Source organism: Penicillium chrysogenum (assembly GCF_028827035.1).
Source record: "Penicillium chrysogenum strain IBT 35668 chromosome Unknown utg000005l_segment0_segment0, whole genome shotgun sequence".
Lineage (NCBI taxonomy): Eukaryota > Fungi > Ascomycota > Eurotiomycetes > Eurotiales > Aspergillaceae > Penicillium > Penicillium chrysogenum.
The window spans coordinates 3,403,412-3,420,809 of record NW_026622753.1 but is presented as its reverse complement, the minus strand read 5'-3'; the positions used below and the strand labels follow the sequence as shown (position 1 = coordinate 3,420,809).

Sequence of the window (17,398 nt, the reverse complement as noted above, 5' to 3'; positions counted from 1 at the left end):
TGCAGCCGGTCTGTCTTGATCTTTTTTTCGTGCTTTTCCCCCGGTCTTGTCCTATTTTTAGGCCCAGCTGCGTTATCGGTTTGGTATTATTGCTATAAACCCGATGGCAAGAATAGGGATGTTGTTTTTCAAGATTCCTTTCGCGCTTCTTCTGCATAGCTGTAGGATGTGTCTGTGACCGGAGTGCCGCGCCAGGGAAATCCTGGGGAATTCGTTAGTCCACATCGTACCAATGGTATTCATCAGCTCAGAATCCACCGAGAAAAGAGCAATTGCTTTCCTGTGCGTATTTGATGGTGAAGGTGATGTTGTCGCCTGGAAGACTAGGAGGTGGCGTGGAGTTCCCCGGGGGCCAAGTTCACTGACGAGTCAGCGAAGCACCATCTGGGCTATTCTTACGACTAAGCAGCAATATCACAACTTTGGAATGGCCTGGATGCTCCCTTGCACTGAATATCGATAATTATATTCTATCTACACAATACTGAGTGAAGCCTATCGGATAGGTACAACTGCTTGCTGTGATGGTATAAAAATGGTCGAATGCATTTAGGGCACTCTGTCACCTGCATATGCTATACATGCATAATGTATTTAGGTAAAGAAAGGAATACCCTTTGAAGGGGTTTCGAATAGCCTCTCCTAATGGAAGGCAAGAGGGAAATATATGGTGCGTACCTACATACATACGCTTGACCACATCTTGCTAGCAATTGTTGTCCTGGTTATAAGCCACCTCTCGTTCATCCAACATTTTGCTAGACCGGATATGTTTACTGAATATGAATTGTAGGTCGAAGATCTGTGGCTTCTCTTCCTCCGTCATGTAAGGGCTGCGCGGCTGCCCCGAGACATATGGCACTCTTATACTAGTGCTCTAAGCACTTCCAAGGTTGATCATACCCCTTTACCCACTCCTTCAACAAGTGTATCAAGTTCGGCTGCTCCCAATCTGACAAATCTATCCAGTCAGTCTTTAGTTACCTAGGTAAGATGTGATGTTGGTTAACTAGTTACCCTCGTCTACGGTAACCGTTTCTCCGCTGCGTTTTACCACGGTGTCGATTCTCATTTACGTATGTATATATTCATATAGAACTATTGACAAGTAACCAAGTACAGATCCATTTAGTTAACTAGATAGTAAGTTAGGTTAGTTAACTATAAGGTCGAAAATGATGTTGCTGCCTGAAAGGGCAGGCAATAAATACGTTATGCCTGACATATTAGGCGACGCGGCAACAAGGCCACAACCAATCACCGTCGAGCTGTCATCCCCATTGAGGACCCTCCATTTCCACCCCGAATCAGCCGGAAGCTGCGCAAGGTTTGTTTTCCGCAGAAAACTGCCAGTTGAACGCTGCAATGCCCCAAGATACTTCTTCCATATCAGGGGCTTCCTCCTCGACACCCCAGGCGCCCGTCGAGAAACCGTCCGCCCCTCCGGTCAACATCCTCCCCTCGCCGATAGCCCGGATCTACTCGATTGCGCACCCAGCACTCCTTTTGGGATTGGGCGCTACTCGCTTCGAAGCATTGGTAGCTGATCCCACCAAGGAGCTTCTTTCAACCCTACCATGGCTCACCCTTGTTCAAATTTTCTACGTGATTGTTTGTCTCCCGCCCGCTGGGTCAACACCATCACCGGAGACAAGCACGTCCGCCCCGGCTGATGGCAAGTCAAGTCCACGGTCATCTGGGCCCGTTGGTGCTGCGCGTCATGGAAAACATGGGAAGCGGAAGCAGCACGCCAACAGCTGGGCGTGTATTTGGTCCCGGTCACTGGTACGCGATATTTCTCCAATTGAGTTGCAACTGCGAGCCATTGGTACTGACATGATTTTCTAGCCGGCCTTCCTCTCGCTCTCTCTGACCTTCGCCTTGGCCACCCCAGTGCTGACGATCCTTCTGGTTCTATTCGGCGCTCCGCTCACAACACACAATTCTGAGACCGTCCTATGTGCGGCTCACATGGCCGTTCTGTCCGCGACGGCCCTGATCTACGCCCATGGGGTGGATCGCACCGTGTGGAACGAGGTTTGGGGCATTGCCCGTCCCGCTGATGCGGTCTGGGGCAGTGCGCTCGGCACAGGGTTGGGGGCGTGGTTCGGCGCTATTCCTATTCCTCTTGACTGGTGAGTTATACGTCCTATACTTCAAATGCCGAATACCCGGCTAACTCGATACATGAAGGGACCGACCTTGGCAGGCATTCCCAATCACGATTCTCGTTGGAGCCTACATCGGATATGCCCTTGGCTCTTTAATTTCTCGTACTCCGTTCGTTTACGGCAAGCGTGTCAAATTTACATCGGAGGACTTGAGCGATACGGAAAAGAAGACTAAATAGGGGATCTGCCGTGGGGTCCCTCTATATTCGCGCAATACGGCATATTTCTGGAGATACATGCCTGGCTTGTATTAGCATAAAAAGCCCTCACACAACTGCCGCTACCAGTTATAATTGGTTTTAGATATCCAAAGAATTAATTTGTTAATATAAATTCCTTCAATGGGAGCATCTCGCTCTTTATAGCTTGCTGTGATCTTTGAAGCTGCCATGTCGCCCTGAGCCTTTGCTGAACTTCGCTGCACCTGCGATAGCTTCCTGCAAGATCACCTTGCCCCCGGCGTTGAACTCCTGGGACATCGCATCATGGAACGAAGATGCCTCATACGCACTGTAGTAGCATGACTGGCGATCTGTGTTGAGACACAGCTCAGGGAACGTGATGAGCTGTTTTGCTATCCCAATAGCTTCCTTTAGTGATTCTCCTTTAGGAACCACCCTGTTGGCCAGCCCCATAGTCAACGCTTCATGGGCGCTCACAGGCCGACCGGTCAATATCATATCCAAGGCGCGGCCAAGGCCGACAATGGCTTGCAGCCGGACAGTTCCTCCGTCGATCAAAGGCACACCCCAGCGTCGACAAAAGACCCCAAAGACTGCGTCTTCATCAACCACACGCATATCCGCAAGTAGGCTCAGTTCTAGACCTCCTGCGACGGCGTATCCGGAGATAGCACATATGACTGGCTTTTTAATAATGAGCCTGGATGGACCCATTGGCCCCAAGTTGCGACCATTGACAGGCTGGAGGTTGTCGCTGGGTGTGTCATTGCTTGCCTGTGCAACGCTATGGAGGTCGGCTCCTGCGCAAAAGCTACCACTGGTACCTGTGAGGACACACACTTTCTGTTTCGGGTCATCCTCAAAGACAAGAATGGCTTCGTAGAGCGCCTTCGCAGTCAAGGGATCGACGGCATTCTTCCTGTCAGGGCGATTAATTGCAATCACCGAGATGCCTGAATATGAGGAAGTATCTAGTGTCACTCTGTCGTGTTCCGCCATATTCAAAACAAGGGAACTATGAATAGGACAAAATGTTGCTAGTCGAGCGTTTTATAGTCCATGCCTCGGCTAAACCCCACTTCTCTCGACCTCCAACCATCACCGTCACTCGGGGACCTACCCTGTCGGGCATAGCGCCATGTCTTCAGCATGTATAATCTGTCATAAAAGAAAGGTGTCGCATCTATCATCCATTGGTGTGATTCCTAGTAATTGCTAATAGTTGTAGGTGAGGTGTGACTTTGCGACGCAAGACCCCTGCAGCAACTGCAAAAAGTCGGATCTGGAGTGCAGGTAAGTACCTAGGTAGGCCCGCCCAAGAGAAGTCGAATAATTCAAAATAATTGACTCCATTTAGACCATATACGAGGAAGCGCAAGAGGTTCACCAACAGCCTATCGCCAGGGCGGAATGTGTCAATCTCTGCTCCCTTGAGTCAGACACCGCGGACCTCACAGGTTCCTCCCGGGTCAGCAGAGCCGCAAGTGACTTCACAGCAGAATTCCTTGAGCGGGTCTCATGGGGTAATTCCAATTGAAGGCAATACAGCCGCGGTCGCCAATAATGGCGAACCGTTCATTAAAGAAGAGAGCTATCGCGGCCGCAGTGAATATCTCGGTGGCAGCGTCCCGTTTGATGAAAATATGGTGAAACCTGGTCGTGAAACTACATACACCAACCCCAAAGCATCAGCAACTGATTTGCAGATGCTTCGCGATCAGGGCGCCTTTGAGTTACCTCCAATATCAGTCCAGACAGAGCTAATGGCCAGTTTTGACACGCACTGTGCACCCTGGACGCCGGTTGTGGACCCGAAATGGCTGGATGAGAGCGCGCCGCGATCAATGCTGCTCCTCCAGGCTGTCTTTCTCGCTGGAAGCAGAGTCTCCAAAGCTCATCTGGACTATGGGTCCAGCGAAGTGTTTTATCGACGAGCAAAACTACTTTTCTTTTTTGGTGGTTGTGATGACCCTTTGATTTCTATTGTGGCCGCCTGTCTGCTACATTGGTATAATCCGGTTGGGCCCGAGGATGTCTCTACCGACACCAGTGGGTTTTGGATTCGAACAGCTGGGGCAATGGCTTTTCAGATTGGGCTACACAAGGAGCCCTCGCCGAATTCCCGAGACCGGGGGCTCCGGAGAAGGCTGTGGTGGTCTCTCGTGGTATGTATCTCCTTGAGTCTGCAACTCACAAAGTACTATGAGCTAAAATCCTTAGGTGCGGGACAATATAATTTCTGTTGGTGTCGGCCGACCACGAACTATCAATCTACGGGATAGCGATGTGCTTCCGCCATCACTTAATGACTTCCCCACGAACAACTTCAAGTCCCAATTATTTTTAGCGTACTGTACCATATCCAAGCTTCTGGGAGACACGGTCGAATCCCATCTGCGGCAAGAGATCTCTCGACAAAGGCGGGTCGATCTCGAGAACGCCGTCTACCGATGGGCCAAACAAGTCATTCCAAGATTGCGGTCATCCGTCGCAGCTCAAGATGATGCGGCTATTTGTAACCTCGAAGTTCAACAAATGCTGGTCATGTACTTCGTGGTGCTTACTATTCTCCATCGATCGCCTACACCAGGTAGCGTACCGCCCGCAGCATCGCTGGTCGCATCTTCGTTTATTGCTGGGATTTACGAGGAATTCCTGCTTCGCGATGAGCTTCGATACTTAGGCCCTGTCTTTGCATTCTACCCACTATGTGCTGGACTGTCACTCCTTTCTAGCTGTCGCTATACGCACCTGCAGGGTACCGCCGAACATGAATTAACAGTCATGAAGCTCTCCCTTCAAAAGCTATCCGAAAGGTGGCTCTCGGCAGTCGGACCGTTGCGGGCGCTGAACAAGTTGACCGAGAAAGTCCGAGAGCTGGGTCCCTTCGAGGGTCCATCGCCAACGCTCGATCCGGACGCGGCCTCTTTCTTTGAAGGGTTCGACACGACACTTTGCAAACAATGGCAAGCCATTGGACACTCCTCGGAGCCCAGCGGTGGGACCATGGGCATTGCGTCTACTTGCACTATGGCGGATATTCAGGACCCTAATGATGCCCTTCGGTCCCTTGGCGCTCCACCGGGGCAACAGCCGGATACTTACGATTTTGCGTCTCTTGATGTGAGTTTGGATCCATTCAGTAATAATTGGGAAGGCGCCGGATTTGACTGGAGTGGTTCCTGGCTACTCAATGTATGAACACACAGGGCTAGATTGGCGTTCACACAAATAGGTCTTTGGTTCATGTCTTGTTTTTCATTTTAATGTATAAAAGCTCTTTCCACTTCGAAATAGCACCATGATCTGTTCATATCGCCTTTATTATGACGTATATACTTGTCCCTATTGTCTTTGCATGTCTTTGTGGAATATACCCTTCCAAGGCTGAGCTCCACAGAAAGTTGGCACCGAAACGGCCTTTCAGACTGCACGGCGATAAGCAGAAATACGCCTTCATCAGAGTAAATGGGTCGTCGACGATATAGAAACTGGTCGAGATGTAAGGAGCCGATTCGGTGGTTGAGTATATGGCTGACGATCCGAAACGAATACCTGTAGTTAGGGCACTATTGTCAAATTCTCAACAGCACCCAGATTATATCCGGGAAATGCATCCCTTTGGGGTATACCTAGGTAACTCCCCTGTGTTGAGCCCGACAACTTTCAACTTGCTCTGACTTCCCAACCTTGGAACCTGTCAGCATGTGACCTTAGAAGCAACCCTAGGTTTGCTTATTTGCTTTCGACTTGAGACTTTTCATCCTCTTCCTATTTTCATTTTAACTCTACCGCTCCTTTCTTCTACCTTTCCTTGCTTTTTCACTTCTCCCTCTCATCGAATCAAATCATGGATGATATCCCGCGGTCATGGTTCCCTAGTGGACTAGATGAAGGCAAGAAGGTGACTCTCGATAAGCCCTCGTCCTCAAAATGGGTGATTGGCAAACTAGTCAATACGCATAACTACCAATCTGACGAGACGCATGTTCCCTCCTACGTCTGTGCTCAGTTTGAATGCGTCAATGCTACTGATCAGGAAGAGTGCTTTATGCGCATTTACGTCCAAGTTCCATTCACCGGTTATGAGCACGCAGCCCGAGATACACTTGCCCAACAAGCAGCCGAGTTCACACCTCCGGAGCTGAATGCATACAAATTCCTCACCGACAATGACTCGCGAGATACCCCTAAGTTACGAGCATATAAACAAGACAGTCAAGACGCCAATGGACCAATTCCTGGAGGCCATATCACATGGATCGTATGGCAGAAAGTGCCTGGAAAATGTCTAGGAGATAGGAGAGATGCCTTTGTCTACTGGGGGCTGCAAGCAACTGAACGAAAACGTGTCCGTGACGCCTTCGAGAGCTTCCGTGAGTTGACCACATTTCCACTACTACCGGGTAAACTTGACACGCTGATAATAATATTATTAGTAAGATCATGAAAATGGGATATTCCCCCAATCACCTCAGGCCTCGCAACTTGGTCTGGAATAATGTTAACGGTGCTCTGTATGCTTCGTATCATTCTTATACTCCCGGAAGTTGATGTTGACTAACGTATCGCCGCAGTTATTTTGTTGGTTTCCGGGATGCAATGCCTTTCAAGGCCAAAGGAACTTTTGGTGAAGAGTGGTTGCCATATTTTGATCTTGCTAAGCCCCCTCAGAGAAATTACCAGAAGTCAAAGGATTACAAGGGAGACACCTCGGGTTGGGCCTTTTGACTTTTTAATTCTCAATCAATAGGCCATGGCGGCTCTGGACTATCTTGGCTTGGTGCTGCCAGAAATCTGGGAGAGGGGGAAACGGGAGGTGAGAGGAGTGAGCAGTACGACTTCGTCTGCTGTTGAGAACTGGGAAAGGGGAGCACAAGGAGCAAACTATGTAGCTACGTAATCTGCAACGCACTGCTAGCAACCAATCCTAACAATTGCTCTAGGCTTAGCCTCTTACTCCTGTCTACTCGATTAATGTTAGAATGCAAAGTGTTGGTTGGATGTTCATATATACAGCTAAATGAATCGTCAAAAATACCAGTCAATGTTACATGCTATATATAGCATAAACGTTCATGCTTGACTTGTTCAAAGCTTCGAACCCGCCTTTTGCAAAGAACGGTGACCAGATGCACGGTCCGCCGGTAAGTCAACTCCCCAGGCAATGCGACAGTCCCATTGCAGATGTTCCTCACCTCCAGAGGTAGCGCTAGCAGTACCACTGACTGTAACAATGTCATGGAACACCTGCTCTCCAACGCCACCCTCAGCACTCAAGATCCAGCGACGAGCGATCTCTGCTGTCACAGGGTCATTATCACGTTCGGTATCAAGCGCCAGAAGAGCACCCGATAGAATCCAAGCTACAGTAAACATAAAGCGACGGCCATCGGCGACAGTCGTGGCGGGATCCTGAGTCATGAAACGAGCATGCAAAGCCAACCACGCGGCTGTCAGGGCATTCCGCAAATCCACGCTCTGAATCAGGGTCAAGGTACGGTCAAGCCATGTTCCGAATATCTTCAGGTTGTCTTTCTTAATAAGGAAGCGGACGAACTCGCTGGCTAGCACATTGGTAGTACCCTCCCAGATAGAATTGACGGCGTTGTTACGCAAAATCCGAGAGATGTTGAACTCGGGTTCGTCAGCCTCATCCATATAGCCAACTCCACCCATAGATTCCTGGCATTCTTGAATTCCAGCAGTAGCCATCTTGCTGATAACAGCCTTGGCAGTGGCAGTCAAGGTACGGAAAACCACCTCGGCTTCCTTACCAGGTTGAGGTAGATGCGCGAGCTTATTAGACGACGGTATTTGATCCTCAACAACCCCAAACAAAGCAACCGTAAACCATGCAAGGTTCATTGCGCCCCGGTGCTTTACTTCCATGTCTGCGAGAAGCCGCAAATGCATTGGGATTAACCAGAGCGGTTCGCCGACAGTAGTCCTTGCTTTCGCGAAGCTCTTCGTGATGCTGATGGCTCGGCGCCAACCAGCAAGCGATCCAACAAAGGTATGGAGCCGGGTGACGTTGAGAAGAGGCGCAATAGTGACGATACCCTGGTCTAGTTCCCCGATGAGGTGCGCACGCATGTCCTTTAGTTCCAATTCGGCTGTCGGTAATTCTTTAGTACCGAGTTTGTTCTTCAGTCGGTGGATTCTGACGCCATTAGATACAACTCTGGAGACACCATCACCGCCGACCACGGTCCGTCGCAATGGCGCAAGGAACGTGCTTAGCTTCCCAGATGGCGTTTTCGCGAGCAAAAGAGCAAGGTTTGCATCTGTTGCCGAAGAGAAGAACTTGAATCCGCTGATGAGGTAGTCACCTTCACCCAGTGGGTCGGAGCCCGAAGAGCTAGCTAGCGGCGAGTAAGTAGCCCATGTTTCGGTGTTTTGGACGTCGCTTCCACCGGCTCTCTCAGTCATCCACTGGCCCGAGGTCCAGTGATCATCCTTTTCGGAGATCAACCCCTGAAAGGCAGTATGAAATGGATGTGTAGACGGCAGCTTATTGATTCTAGATGAGAGAATAAAAGCAGCACCATCGGTCATGCTAATCGGGCAGGAGTACAGTCCAGAAGAAGGCGAGTACAAATAATTCCTGGAACCATGGCATGAGCGATAGCATAGAAAATCGACGACAAAATACTCACAGTGCATACTGAACTGTTCTTCGATCGACTCCCAAACTCTTATCATAGCCCGCCGAGACGATCCTAATCGGATCAAGTTAGATCATGCACGTCATCTCGAAGGCGGCGTTTATAAAGGATACCTATTCCGAGCACCCCATTTTCCCAATTGCTTCCAGCCTTCTGTGGTTACCAATCGATCATAATCGTATCGCTTGCCCCAAACGTTGTGGCTCTTCACATATGGTACATTGCGCTCGGCATCGGCGCTCCATTCACGAACCTGCTCGGAAATAGCCTCGGCACCGAACTGGATGAGATGCGGTTGTACAGATTGCAATGTAGCGGATGGTAGATACCCTGGATAATGTTTAGAGATTATAACAAGTACAATAAGTACAGATGAGTGAGGGACTCACATGCCAGTGCCCGCTGAAGGCTGGGATCCGACGTGTAGGTATTCTCCAACGGCCCGGGATCGGTGATGTAGCCGCTATCCGCTGTCGCGGGCTGTGAGGACGGCATAGTGTTATTCTTGAAAGTGAATTTAATTAGAAAGTGACAGGTGAAACATTGGAATGGGGTTGATAAAAGCAGTTGAAGATGCGGGGAGATGGACCTCGGCCGTCGGTTGTCTCATGGAAGTATAAAGTCTGATATTTGCCCTCCGTAAAAGCGCCGAACTGCCTCTGGTGTCACCTTAGTGACCCTGCTACATAGTCTGGTCATATCCTAGTGGCGAGCAAGAGATAATTGTATTGTTAAAATATCAAGACAGGCCTTGAGAGACTATTCTAGCTATAACAAGCCTTCATGGGCATATCAGCGCTCCATAGACAGATCTGACTTTTTATTCATTGTTTTTACCTCAAACGGCCAAAGACTCTCACATATCGTGCAGCGTGTTGTATCCCGTCTCAACCAAGCTGCGCGGTCCTCGGGCGTCCGAGCAGACATGCCAGTAGAAAAGGCCACCCAGCTTTGACGAGGTCACAAATTCCGCCTTCTGTTTTACTGTTTCGGGGGTATCATATGTGACGAACCCTCCATCAGCTCCAACACAGAATGATGCACCAATGTTCCGGTCATGGTACTCCTGTGTGCCCGGTCGCGGCAGATCGCGGTAGTCAAAAACGCCATCCTCGCCGCCGCTTCCAGTATACCGCTGACCAGGGCCATTGCTACCCAGGAAGGATCGTCCGTAAACCGGGACACCTAAAATGATCTTTCTAGGGGACACTCCTTGTCTCATGACGTAAGAAACTGCAGAATCACCAGATATGGCTGAGCCATAAAGCTGGGCCTGGTGGCCCGTCTCCGATTCCCATGGTCCAGCGAAATCGTAGGTCATAAGATTAATCATGTCAAGATGCTTTTGTGCCGCAGCAAGGTCAATGTTCCGCAATGCCCACTGGCCGGCAGGGAGGGCAGTGGTAAGGACATATCGTGGAGCGGGTAACACTTCCCGCAGGCGTGCGAGGAGTCGAACATAATCCTTTCCTTGTCTGGAATCAGAGGGATGCTCCCAATCGACTGCGTAGCAGATATAGTGAGTCACGTGCTTCCAACTTGCGTCAAATCAAAAAGATACCGCGGCCTTACTGTCAATCCCATCAATTCCAAATTGATCCACCAGTCCCCGCGCGGTGCGAACGAAAGTGTCCAACCGAGAGCGGCTATTGGCTACAGCGGCGAAGTTCTCACTTCCTTTTCCGCCTCCCCCAACAGAGAGGATGACCCTCATCTTAGAGTACTGTTGCTTCAACTGGACAAAAGCTCTAAGACAACCTTCTGCACCGTCAACGGGCATCTGGGTGTCAGCCCATTCATCACTCAGCTATGACGCAGCGTCAATAAACATTCCTTCATCGGTGCACGCTTAAACCTAAACTTACATAGACAGTACCATCATCTTTCACCCTGCGAGAAACCAATTTGGATTAGCGCGTCAGCCATCTACTCGAACTCGGGCCTTTGAACGGCGATGATTGGCTGCGTTTTACCAGGCAAATGCGTAGAACACGTGTGAGATAAATCCCAAGCGCAAAGATGAGGGAGGTTCCTTTCGATATATTCTCCAATTCGGATAATAGGCCGCGTTTGTGTACAATGGCACCTCGTGTGAGACGTGGGACTCGGCCGCGGGGTCACGATCCGCGCCCCGTCGGCGGAAGAGCCTGGAAGCTGAGAACATTGTCAAGAAGTCAAGGTTAGTATGAAAGGTCGCGCATTGGATGGAACCACGGAAAGGACTGAAGTTGAACTGAATTCTGAAAAAAAGGACAAAGGAAAGAAAGAAGAGAAAGAATTGGATTGCAAGGTGGAAAGTTGCCTAGAACATGCTGTGTGTTTCCTTTTTAGGAATTCGTCACGTGGGTCTTCGCCTTTTGTTACAACATACCCTCCCCTTTTGCACTTACACCAATTAGGTGGACTCTATGATCAGGCAGTTTGCAGATGCAAATCTGAGCTAACTTGACTAGGCTGCTTGGCGTGGTCGAATCAACAATTGGACACAGTAAGATGCGGGGAATGCGGGCTAAGCATATGCGCACTTTCTTTTTAGCAAGACTATGCCCAGGTGGAGTACGCATTGGCTGATGTTTCGCGTCAGATGGGTTTGCCGGTCAACTGGCGGCCAACTGGCAACCTGCACTGTCTCGGGGTTCAGTTACGAGCTGTGTTGGATCCAAAATACACCTGATCTTCTCCGGCCATACGGAGATGACCTACGGTCCGATCTAATCAGCGCAGATGGAGTAAGAATAGGGAGAATTTCCGCTAAGGCGCAAGTGTGGATCGACCTGCATGAGCAACGCACCCCGTGTTCGAAAGGTTTTGCGAAACGGCGCCAGATCGCCGTAAAAGAGAAATATTGTGGACTATCATGACTCGTGAAAATACGAATCCAGACTCAAGCTCGTGTTGGTGCCCCGGTGAGCAATTTATTAAGCCAATGACCATACAAGACACAGGTTTGACATCTTGCGAATGTTTGCTTTTTTGGATAACAAAGCGTGCATAGGGGGTATTCGATTCGCTGACAGGGAGCCTATAATATGAGGCTGGGGCCTGCACGACTAGAAGGCTCCATGAAAATCGAGCAAACGCCCGTCCGTTGGCGATCTGTCAACCTCCCTCCTCCATCCTACTGTTGCTCCACTACAGAGGGTGCTGCCCTGGGTGTCAATCTCGGGCCAAGTTGACAGGCGAGGCTTGACAGTAAGATTTGTTCCGTGGTCACTATCGATTATCGCCCTGTGGCGGCTCCGTGTTTGCGTTGCCATCTGGATCAACTCCAATTTCTACCGTTTGCCGAATTGGAACAAGGTGGCGAATACGATGAGAAGCTTCCAAAATACGTCTGCTACACAATAGGATGGAAGTTTATACCCAACCGCAAGGCGGTAGGTAGAGTGACCGAAGAAGGTTTGGTTGTAGCTCCTCCGATGTGGTGGTAAGTAAGCCAACAGCCTCCAACACGTTACCTGAAAAATATCGCCCACCGAGATCTCTGGGGCTCCGGCAATACTCGCATACACCAGGCCGACAGTCCACCCTCAAAGGCAAAGTCTTCCGCCCCCCACTTTTTTGAAAGCGCATCTTTCCATTCTTCGATCCGTATCGTTTGCCTCTTGCCATCGGAACTTTCAAGGACCATCATCCCCGCCGGCACAAGTTCAGAGGGCCGAAGCGGAGTGCCAGTATAATAAAACTCGTGCCGAGGATCGCAGATGCCCCTAAGATGGGATGTCGCGGACCCAATACCGTGGTAACACCGTCGACAAATGGCCGTCAAAGGGCAAGAACGACAGAAGTACCAATGGCATATCGAGTTCATCTCACGCTTGCAGTTTGAGCACTCGGCGAGTTGGTCGATTGGGAATGGAAAATCGTCATCCTCCGGTCTTTCATTTCCGTCATCTGGAAGATGCCGCTTCGCCTGCTGCAGACAGTCCCTATGCCAGACCTTGAGCAAATACAATGCCCCGTTAAGATCTTCGTGGCTGTCCGCAGCCACCAGAAATGTCCTAAAGAGGATCATAAATGCCTTGTCATCGTTGGAAGGACCATTGTCCGACAACAGCTCGATAGTTCTCTTCACACGACCACGGAGAGCTTCTCTGGCGTTTGTGATATCTCCCTGGTCCCGTAGCCAACTCGAGATGACCAAGCAGATATCACTCGATTCAGTATTTTCGTCCAACCTCAAAAGGGACTTTGTAGACAATGGAACCTCTGGGTGGTAAAGACACACGGTTGCTAAGCGGCTTCTTGACCACGTCTGAGCCGCCTCGATGTTCCAGCTGTCAGAATTGTCGAGGGAAGCAACCTCGTACCAAGCTTGAATTCCTGTTCTGATAAGGCCGTGCTCGAACATCATTAACCCGAGCAAGTATTTCGCCACTGCCAGGTTATCGGTTTGAGTCTCCCTTGAGGCCGCAGCTCTGCCCGGAATCAAGGCAACAAGATCAATGTGCTTCCCATCATCCCGCATCAGCGCATAGTGAAGGGCCCGATATATTATCTGGGGCGCCCAAATGATTGCCGAAGTGAGAAACTCGATCAAATCATCTTTCTCGGTCCAGCTAAGAGAAACGGCAAAATCGAACACGTCTTGAACACGATCTGTCTCGTGCAGCTGCAGAAAGAGCCAAAAGAACGAATGTAGCGTATCCCTGTCTCGGTAATCATCCTTTTGTCCCACAAATGTTTCCCAGGCCTCGTTTGCGGTGGCAACAGCCTTGTCGGTCATTTTTCCAAGATGCTCCATTTGCGCAGTGTTCAGCAATTTGCCGATAGAATCCTGCCAGTCACGGTCCCAGGAGTTGTCGTACAGCGACTCGGCCAGATCAGAGTGTTCTAATGCCTCTTTGTACCTTCCGACCTTAGTACATGCACGAGCCATATCTCTGTGAATCACAGAGAGCGCTTGTTTCCTTAAGAAAGGCTTCCTATGATGTTCATCGAGAGCGATCTGGAATTGTTCGATGGCTGCCGCATAATTATGATTCAGGAGGATCGCCTGAGCGAGCCGGGCATGCCATATGGGCGTTTTCTCGAGATGCTGTATCTCCGCGGTATGCAGTATCTTGCGAGGCTCCAGACCGGGCACTAACATCGTAAGCTTCCCATCCGAGGTTGGCCCGGTGGCTGCCATTTGAGAGTACACAAATAACATGGAGGAAAGAACCCCTGGTAATCCATCCTCCTCTTTGATATCTTCCGGAACCAGCCAAAGTCGGGAGAAACTCTCTGCCAAACGAGAAAAAAGCACCGTGAAAGGACAGGCGTCGCTTGCCACCGTCGAAGACCGAGCACAATCCTGCAAGAGCTGTTTCGCATCCGGGGAGAGCCAATTTAGTACCAACTCTGCCCTCTTGTTCGCCGTATCACGATCTCGAGCATCCCACCAGTAACGGGCGATCTCTGTTGGGTGGGACGACGGGTAAAAGAGGTATATAGAAAGGCGATTCACGCGGCAATTTTCAATGAGCCAGTGCTGGGGCTGGAATACCGGCTCCTCGGTGAAGAGAGCGGCAAGCAGAGTGGCTATTGCTTCTCTTCGATTTGCTGCTTTCGCTGGGTTTGCACGCGATAGGTGCAGCGGCAGGAATTTCTGGGCATATCTATTTACTGGCCCTAGCCACCTCTTTGATACGGGCGCGAAGTTTCTTTGGAGAGCGTAGAGTAAGACAAATACAACGGACGCTTCAGCTCGGTCGGGGTCGATCTGAATGGGTCTAGCCTCCACAGGTTTGCTGAAGAATTCGTAAAAAGAACTATGACGCAGGGTTACAATGACCGCGTCTTTGTCTTCTTCTTCCTCATCCCCAGCGGGCCGGAGCGAAAACAGGGATGAGTATACCGTGCGAAGGTCGTCCTCAAGATTCAGGACCTCCTCTCCAAGGATGACCTCCAAGATAAGGTCGAGCTGCTCGACAGTCAGCGGCTTCTGAGCCTTCGACACAAATGAAAGTAAGATGTCAAGCTGTTGAATCTGTGTCCCCGTCGCTTCCTCGGCTAATCCTTCCTCATCGGACAGCTCATCGGGCAATTCATTCGTCATCGCATCCGAGGCCGACAACTCTCTAGCTAGGCGCTCTAGCTCCGCATGCAGCATTGCGCTGATTCCTCGGGGCATCGTCCGCACTGCCTTCCGAATCTGCTCCTTTGTCCGACAGCGCAGAACAGATTTGATGACAAGGTTGGCCCATTCCCAAAGGCCTTCTGCTTGCCCCCCTATCTCCCGGACGACCTCGGCTTGGAAGTCTGGAGAACCGCGAAACAACTTGGTCTTCTGCAGCTTCTGAGAGACATAGTTGGAAAGGTCGTCCTTGTTCTGGTCACTAGTGATTTCGATTTCGGGAATCCACCCAAGGGAGTGTTCGTCGAGGATGCCGCGCACCGAATTTCTGCCCAAAAGTACTACTCGAATTGGTGGGGTGTCCATCCGGTCCTCTGTTGCGTACGTCCTCTCCAGTAGGCTGAAAAGGATCTCTTGTTCCTCTGGGTCGGCCTCATCGATACCGTCAATGATAAAGCAAATTCTGCGGTCCGGTGGAGACTCGACGAAGTAGTCGAGCAAGAGTTTCCTCCAGACAACGTGGCTGTTGGCTGGGTCTTCTTTCAGACAGAACTCTTCGACATGCACCGCGAAGCCCAGTCGCTGGACAACGGCTTGCCATGCCAGCGTCCGCAGCGCTTTGTTAAAGGATCGCAGATCCAAATCGTTGCTCTTGAAGAAGAAAGAAGCGACAATGGGTGCAGATGGGGCAGCCGGTTCTGCCGTCGCGAAATCGCTGATGATTTTGGACGCCACATAGGACTTACCGACACCAGGGCCGCCGTGAATCCAGAGGAGAGGCTCGGATCCATGCCACCAGGACCGGATCCTATCTTCAATCCAGCTCCCCGATCTAGGTATCCGATTCTCGTTGATCGCGGAGAAGACACGGCCGGATGCAGAGACGGGATCTAATGCCTTCTTCACTCTGTCAAGTCTCTCACGGTCATTTGTGTTGCCGTCTCGTTCGAGTAATTTTGCTGTATTTCTCAGCGCCTGATGAGTGAGATCGAGCCCGTGAGCGGAGACCATCTTGTGTTCCTGGCTCGTCAACTCCTCCAGCTCGCCCAGGAGCGAGCTAACCGACGTATCCTCAACCAAGATGTTCTTTGTCCATTTTGTAAGTCTTGCTCTAAGCGACCCACGTCTAAGTAACTTCTGCGACACCGCGCAGACGCGAAGGAAATTAACCAGAACATTGACAATGATTGTCTTCATCCCTTCGCTGAGAGGGACACCACTGTACGAGTTCAGACGGAGAGCGAAATGGCCAAGTTTGTGAAACAACTCCATAAGCATGTCGAAAGATTCACTGACCCTGCGAGCACCTCGAATCAGAAGCATCATAGCGCCCATGATGGAACCGGCTGGTGGAAAAGCTGCGGCGGCTGCACCCGCAATCAGATCGCCCCAGTTCTCAAAGGGCACCAGGACCATCTGCATAGCTTGGAAGAGTGGGCGTTTCTGCGTCCGGAAGTCTTCAAAATGGTCCTTCTCCGCGTCTAACTGACGGGACAGATCCTCGGGACCGCGGACCTTAGGGAAGTCGCCATCGGTAAGCGCAGTTCCCGTTTCTTTAGCATAGTCGTCACAGGCAGAACGCCAGAGTGCGGACAGCTTGCTATCCGAAACGTCACTTGTTGTTCGAGTCATCGTGATTTGGCGCCCAGACAGGAGGGGCAGTGAGGTTGAATATTCATGCTCTGACAGAGTCTGGCATGATGCCCCTCATTTCATGCAGTAAAACTTCATTTTCAGGACTAGCTTGTGCCACGTCATTTTGGGCCTACAGCGTGCATCGGCAAGCGTCCCTCAGTTAACCTGACGTTGTTGTTAGCCAACTTCTGCTGCTTCATTCGCCAGTGTTTTTTTTTCTTTCGATCCTACCCCTCATGCTGTTACTTCCCTCCACGCTCTATTCTGATTGCTCCTGTAGGCTTTATCTAGGTCTAAGTCCAATACGTTCCAATAGGTTTCAATGGGTAGACTATGTTATTGCCCTCCTATAGGCCAGCCCATTATGTATACAAGATACCACAAAAAGACCACCTAGAACTACATAAATTATGTAACTAGTCATGTCAAAGTCACGCTTTTACGACTTGATGGGAATTTTCAATGGGGTGGGGTTTGTGGGTTTTGGTGCAGCCTACAACATATTCGGAAGGGGATGATCGTATATTCGAATAGACACATTAAGAAACTACCCTCCCGTGAGCCTTTCTATTAGAGATAACAGTAAAGTATTTATACCCATCGCATCTATCTATAGACGTCGCTATTAACGCTGCAATAGGTAAATAGCTCGAAGTATTAACAAAGGCGGCGCTAGTATCCGTT

General features: G+C 50.3%; 7 protein-coding genes across 7 annotated transcripts; 3 read left to right on the top strand and 4 right to left on the bottom strand.

Moving 5' to 3' along the window:
* Nucleotides 1-1,365: 1,365 nt before the first annotated feature.
* On the top strand, nucleotides 1,366-2,350 carry N7489_009683 (PIG-F family protein; the record flags this gene model as incomplete). The annotated part of the gene is made up of 3 exons (XM_056715433.1): nucleotides 1,366-1,785; nucleotides 1,849-2,135; nucleotides 2,194-2,350. 3 exons carry the CDS (start codon nucleotides 1,366-1,368, stop codon nucleotides 2,348-2,350), a joined length of 864 nt encoding a protein of 287 aa, XP_056563055.1.
* A 180-nt stretch (nucleotides 2,351-2,530) lies between these two features.
* N7489_009682 (enoyl-CoA hydratase/isomerase family protein) lies at nucleotides 2,531-3,352 on the bottom strand (the record flags this gene model as incomplete). Its single annotated transcript, XM_056715432.1, has 1 exon — nucleotides 2,531-3,352. One exon carries the CDS (start codon nucleotides 3,350-3,352, stop codon nucleotides 2,531-2,533), a length of 822 nt encoding a protein of 273 aa, XP_056563054.1.
* Nucleotides 3,353-3,996: 644 nt separating this feature from the next.
* N7489_009681 (transcription factor domain-containing protein) lies at nucleotides 3,997-5,554 on the top strand (the record flags this gene model as incomplete). The annotated part of the gene is made up of 2 exons (XM_056715431.1): nucleotides 3,997-4,518; nucleotides 4,574-5,554. 2 exons carry the CDS (start codon nucleotides 3,997-3,999, stop codon nucleotides 5,552-5,554), a joined length of 1,503 nt encoding a protein of 500 aa, XP_056563053.1.
* A 649-nt stretch (nucleotides 5,555-6,203) lies between these two features.
* On the top strand, nucleotides 6,204-7,084 carry N7489_009680 (uncharacterized protein; the record flags this gene model as incomplete). Its single annotated transcript, XM_056715430.1, has 3 exons — nucleotides 6,204-6,733; nucleotides 6,793-6,870; nucleotides 6,931-7,084. 3 exons carry the CDS (start codon nucleotides 6,204-6,206, stop codon nucleotides 7,082-7,084), a joined length of 762 nt encoding a protein of 253 aa, XP_056563052.1.
* A 360-nt stretch (nucleotides 7,085-7,444) lies between these two features.
* Nucleotides 7,445-9,516, bottom strand: N7489_009679 (putative acyl-CoA dehydrogenase; the record flags this gene model as incomplete). The annotated part of the gene is made up of 4 exons (XM_056715429.1): nucleotides 7,445-8,960; nucleotides 9,013-9,075; nucleotides 9,135-9,351; nucleotides 9,411-9,516. The coding sequence occupies 4 exons, from the start codon at nucleotides 9,514-9,516 to the stop codon at nucleotides 7,445-7,447; spliced, it is 1,902 nt and encodes a 633-aa protein (XP_056563051.1).
* A 361-nt stretch (nucleotides 9,517-9,877) lies between these two features.
* N7489_009678 (glycoside hydrolase family 18 protein) lies at nucleotides 9,878-11,185 on the bottom strand (the record flags this gene model as incomplete). The annotated part of the gene is made up of 4 exons (XM_056715428.1): nucleotides 9,878-10,524; nucleotides 10,594-10,828; nucleotides 10,887-10,911; nucleotides 10,995-11,185. 4 exons carry the CDS (start codon nucleotides 11,183-11,185, stop codon nucleotides 9,878-9,880), a joined length of 1,098 nt encoding a protein of 365 aa, XP_056563050.1.
* A 1,290-nt stretch (nucleotides 11,186-12,475) lies between these two features.
* Nucleotides 12,476-16,711, bottom strand: N7489_009677 (NACHT domain protein; the record flags this gene model as incomplete). Its single annotated transcript, XM_056715427.1, has 1 exon — nucleotides 12,476-16,711. One exon carries the CDS (start codon nucleotides 16,709-16,711, stop codon nucleotides 12,476-12,478), a length of 4,236 nt encoding a protein of 1,411 aa, XP_056563049.1.
* Between the last annotated feature and the right edge of the window lie 687 nt (nucleotides 16,712-17,398).